This window comes from Chaetura pelagica, unplaced genomic scaffold (genome assembly GCF_000747805.2).
Source record: "Chaetura pelagica isolate M959 unplaced genomic scaffold, ChaPel_1.0 scaffold47, whole genome shotgun sequence".
Lineage (NCBI taxonomy): Eukaryota > Metazoa > Chordata > Aves > Apodiformes > Apodidae > Chaetura > Chaetura pelagica.
In genome coordinates this window covers 6,165,523-6,170,931 of record NW_009954140.1, presented here as the reverse complement: position 1 = coordinate 6,170,931, position 5,409 = coordinate 6,165,523, and the positions used below count along the sequence as shown (strand labels likewise).

The window sequence follows — 5,409 nt, the reverse complement described above, 5'->3', positions numbered from 1 at the left end:
GCAGGGCTGGGGATGGTGCTGCTGCACTCCCAGCAATGCTCAGAGCACCTGGGGGACAACAAAACCCAGGCAGGATCCATCCCTGAGCACAGCTGAGCTGCAGCCCCGGGGAGAAGGGGTTAACCCAGCTCCCTCCCAGCCCCCCCGGCTGCTGGGGCTGGGGGTGCTCTGTCCCAGAGCCGGCGCTGGAGGAGAAGCAGGTGTGGGTGCTGAGGGGGCTGTGCTGGGCAGGGGCTGAGCTGCAGGGGTTGCAGATGGGGATGGGGTGGGAGCAGCTTCTCCCTCTAAATGGAGAGTCCTGGGCTGCTGCTGGGGCTGGTTTTGCTCTGGTTCAGAGAGGAAGAGAAGGGTTTCCAAGGGCTGGTGGGGCCCAGGTTGGCTGCAGAGTGTGGTGCTTCTTCAGGAGACCTGTTCTTTCCTCTTTTCCAGCCCTTCTCCCTGCCTGGGCTGGGCTGGAGGTGCTTCTTACTGGAGCTGGGGCAATGCAGGAGCTGGTGGCTGGACTGGAGAAGGTCAGGTTTGACTTAGAGGTTGATGTGGAGCAGCAGCAAGGAGCTCAGGCCCTGCCCTTCCTGGGTATGGACAGTAAGTTGGGGACAGGGTCTTGTGGCATCTTTGAAGGGTGACAGGGATGCAGGGGTGTGAGTTCTACTGTGAGCTGGGCACTGAGGGTGGCTGTGGGAGGGGATAAGGATGGGACTGACACTGCAGGACCCTAGGGACACTGGGGGGACCTCTTTTCTTTCCATAACCAGCCCATGCCCATGGCAGGTTCCTCCATGGTCCTGTGGCTGGTGAGTTGGGTTTTGGCCCAAAATACTAACACTGCTCAGATTCCCCCCAGCCAATCCTACCCTTTCTGCACCAGGGAGGGCTTGAACACCTCCAGGGCAACCAGAGCCTGGGGGACCGAGCCCCCTGCTCCCAGTGGGTGCTGCAAATCTCCTCCACATCCCAGAAAGCTCCTGTTGGTGTGTCCCAAGCCAAGGAGCCAGGGGAGTTCCTGGGGCAGGAGGCTCCTGGGTGCAGACATCTTTGTCCCTCTGGCCTCGAGCAAGTGCCTGATGCCACCTCCTGTCTGCGGGAAGAAACGCCACTGGCACCAGCTTCTGGTGGCATCTGAGTTTCTCCCACCCTTGAGTGATTTCTTTCTGTTTGGCTTGAGCCAGGGTGTGCTGAGGTGATTGTGGCCACTTCTGGGTCAAGGATTAAGTGTTTTGGGTCCTCATCTGAATTAACTGTACTCCTCTGGTCTCTGATCCAGCACAAAACCGGTCCCTGCACCCCCAGAGCAGACAAGAGAGGTCACTGTGCCAGGAGTGTGGGAAGACTGGGCTGGGAATCCTGCTGGGGAAGTGACTCAGGTGCTTCTGCAGGGAGCCGGGAGGAGGGCGCTGCGCTCCGGGGCAGCTGCTGGGCCAGAAAAGCCAGTTGGTTTTGCTCATCACAAGCGGCGGAGAAACCACTGCTTCTCTGATGCAGCTCAAATTGGACTTTCCAGAGCTGCCTGTTTCCCCCGGCAGAGCAGGAACAGTCACTGAGCAGCCACAGGTAGGAGGGGTCCTGGGCAGGGGGGGCTGTGCTAATCCCCCGGGAAGGGGGACGTTTGGGAACACACAGCACCAAGCAGGAAAGGAAAACTCACAAAGGCTTTTATTGCTGGTGAGAGGGAGTTTTTGGTGAAACAAGCTCTGGCACAGAGCTCCTGCTCTGCTCTTTGGGTCAAGAGTGTTCAGGGGGGGTTTATTTCCTTGTGTTTTGTTTTGTTTTTTCCCCATTGATGCCTGTAACGTGACCAGAGACATGTTTGGTGGTGACAGGCTGCAACCAGCAGCTCTAACTGTCCTTGTCAGGCTGCTGCAGACACCAGTTTGCCCTTTGGGCACCACAGCTTAATCCAATGGATTTTCTTCCTCCAGAAATAGGGCACTGAGGTCTGGGTGCTGCTGCTTTACCACCTTCACAAAGGTCCTTCCCTTGGAGCCTGACCAGAACCACCAGCACCCAGGAAGGGCTGGGGGTCCTTTGGGGCAGGGACCACCCTTCTCCTGCCAATCCAGGGCAAATCCCATTTAGTGGAGAGGGGTAAGTAAAAGATGGGCTGAGCTGGGCACAGAGAGGGAACTGCTCTGGCCTAACCCCACCCAGCCCCTCACAATGTCCATGTCAATCAATTAGCAGCCTGGTTTAAGGGGTTGTCCTGTGTCTGGTATCCAAAAGGGAGAGATTTGGGCTTCTGAGGACTCCAGCTCTGCTGCACACAGAAGCTCTAAGGCTTCTTTCAGTACCAGAGGCTGCCTGGGCCACAGAGCAGTGGCTGCAGGCTGCCCCTGTCACTGCTCTGTCCCCAGGAGGGTGATTAAAAGCATTCCCCTCAACTAAAGAACTCATCTGCCTGTAAATGGGTCTCTGCTGATCTGAAGCCCTGTGGGATGATGGTTCTGAGCACTTCTCTGACTCCCAAACATCCATGACTGTTCCAGCTTCCTGTTACAGGCTGCCCAGAGGTTGTGGAGTCTCCTTCTCTGGAGACTTCCCAGACCTGTCTGGATGCCTTTCTGAGTGACCTGCCCTGGGTTTTTGTGGCCCTGCTCTGGCAGGGGGGTTGGACTCGATGATCTTCAGAGGTCCCTTCCAACCCCTGACATCCTGTGACTCCTCAGTGGTGGTTACACCAGAGATGCTGCTCTAGGAAAGCAGGGAGGAAAAATAGTGTTAGCACAGAGCAGAGCTCAGGGAGAGCAGCAGAGTGCTCAGCCCAGCAGGGATGGGCAGGGAGCTGCCTGCAGCCTGCTCTGCTGAGCAGGAGAGAAGTCCTGCTGGGGAATCCACACAAACACCAGTAAATCCCTTGGCAGTTTGTGAGTAAATCCAGGGAATGGATGCTTAGTGTTGGGACATCCCCCCCTGTGCAGGGCTGGAAAGTGCTGATGGTTCCTGGTGCTCCCCAGGGAGAAGCTGTGAATCAGCAGCTGTTATCAGCACTTTTATGAGCTGCATTCCTCAGCCAGGCCAGAATCCTGTTCCCTGAGCTCTGGTATTAGTCTTAACTGTGAAGTATTTAAGTTATTTCAGAGCTTGAGTTGCTGTGAAGGACAGACTGCTGCAAAAGTGAGAATTCCTGAAATAAAAAGGACACCAAGAAGGAAATCTTACTGATGTGCTGATAGTTCCAGCTGTAGCTGAGGAGGCAGCATCCTGCCAGCAGCATGGAGAGTAGGTCTTCTTTCGGTACCAGAGGCTGCCTGGGCCACAGAGCAGTGGCTGCAGGCTGCCCCTGTCACTGCTCTGTCCCCAGGAGGGTGATTAAAAGCATTCCCCTCAACTAAAGAACTCATCTGCCTGTAAATGGGTCTCTGCTGATCTGAAGCCCTGTGGGATGATGGTTCTGAGCACTTCTCTGACTCCCAAACATCCATGACTGTTCCAGCTTCCTGTTACAGGCTGCCCAGAGGTTGTGGAGTCTCCTTCTCTGGAGACTTCCCAGACCTGTCTGGATGCCTTTCTGAGTGACCTGCCCTGGGTTTTTGTGGCCCTGCTCTGGCAGGGGGGTTGGACTCGATGATCTTCAGAGGTCCCTTCCAACCCCTGACATCCTGTGACTCCTCAGTGGTGGTTACACCAGAGATGCTGCTCTAGGAAAGCAGGGAGGAAAAAAACAATAGTGTTAGCACAGAGCTGAGCTCAGGGAGAGCAGCAGAGTGCTCAGCCCAGCAGGGATGGGCAGGGAGCTGCCTGCAGCCTGCTCTGCTGAGCAGGAGAGCAAGTCCTGCTGGGGAATCCACACAAACACCAGTAAATCCCTTGGCAGTTTGTGAGTAAATCCAGGGAATGGATGCTTAGTGTTGGGACATCCCCCCCTGTGCAGGGCTGGAAAGTGCTGATGGTTCCTGGTGCTCCCCAGGGAGAAGCTGTGAATCAGCAGCTGTTATCAGCACTTTTATGAGCTGCATTCCTCAGCCAGGCCAGAATCCTGTTCCCTGAGCTCTGGTATTAGTCTTAACTGTGAAGTATTTAAGTTATTTCAGAGCTTGAGTTGCTGTGAAGGACAGACTGCTGCAAAAGTGAGAATTCCTGAAATAAAAAGGACACCAAGAAGGAAATCTTACTGATGTGCTGATAGTTCCAGCTGTAGCTGAGGAGGCAGCATCCTGCCAGCAGCATGGAGAGCCCTGCTGGTCCCCCCTTCCTCACACTGATGTATTTGTTATAATAGCTGCTCCAGGCTGTTGGGACAGAAACTTGAGGGTCAAATCAAACACAGCTCTTGTGGAGTCACCTGCTTTCCAGGTCACTTTGCAAAGCCACGTGGTTGGGTTTATTTATTTACTGCTTTATCAAGATCCAGGCTGGCCACCTGGACCAGGCTGCAGGAGGGAAATCAGGGAAGTGGGGACAATTCTGCCCTGAGAACCAGGAGTTTAGTCTCACCTTTCTGGACCCCTCCAAGCAGCCCCTGAGGAGACAAGTCCCGGGTGCCCAGGCAGGGAGGCAGCTCTGCCAGCTGCACATCCAGCAGGTGCTGCTCCCAGAGGGGACATGGAGCAGTCAGAGGTGGGACAGGGAGGGCAGGGTGGTGCCCACCTTCCCTGTGCTGGGGGGGAAGGATGGATGACAGGGCTGCGAGTCAAGGGCTCGGGAGCAGCTGCTGGGAAAGGCAGAGGGAATTGTCTTCCTTGGCAGTGAGTTGGTTCCACCAGCCAAAACATGTCAGAGCCTGACTCAAACCTAAATAAAAATGTAAACCATTGGGTTTGCAGCCTGGAGGGTTGGGCAGTTAATTTCCTTGGATCCTTCTTGGATCCCTTTCTGGACAAGCCAAGCAGCTCAGCACTCCCTGCCCCTCCTCTCCCAGTCACAATGGACTCTTCAGTCACACTCAGGACATTAAATAAATCCCAGAAGCACAAAGTTTTCTCTCTTGTGTGACCTTGTTGTCCCTCTGAGAAATCACCCCTTGGTGTCTTCATGGTAATTCCAGTCTCTTCTTGGAAAGGCTTCCCTGGAAAAACACTCAGCCTGTGATAATTGGGATATAAGTCTGGAAACCACTCCAGGCTGGTGGCACGTGCTGCTGTGCTCCTGCCAGGGATGCACAGACAGGCTGGCTGGGGGAGGTGGGGAGCAGCAGCTGGTGCTGTGCCAGCTCGGTGTCCCTCCCCTGCAGGACGGGCTCAGGGACAGCAGCCACCTGCTGCCCCCCCTGCCCAGGCTGCTCTGGGCTGGTTAGGTGATTTTTGGCTGTCCCTTTGTGGTGATCTCTGACACCCTCTGACACTGGCAGACGGAGGCTCTTGGTGTGCAAAGCAGAGAGAAAGGCTTTATACTCCACACCGACTCCCAGGTGCATCTGTTCCTCCTCCCTCAGGGCTGTTCCCTCCAGCAGAGCCCCCCGGGGCTGTCCCTGCC

The 5,409-nt window shown here is 55.6% G+C and overlaps 1 protein-coding gene across 1 annotated transcript in view; it reads left to right on the top strand.

Annotated features, from left to right (window-relative positions):
• Positions 1-482: 482 nt before the first annotated feature.
• The window catches only part of FAM104A (family with sequence similarity 104, member A), a 15,505-nt gene continuing 10,578 nt past the window's right edge, over positions 483-5,409 (top strand). Inside the window, exons 1-3 of the mRNA XM_010002805.1 lie at positions 483-585; positions 772-794; positions 869-1,023. Of these exons, the coding sequence (XP_010001107.1) occupies positions 483-585; positions 772-794; positions 869-1,023 (281 nt within the window). The remainder of the gene's footprint in view (positions 586-771; positions 795-868; positions 1,024-5,409) is intronic.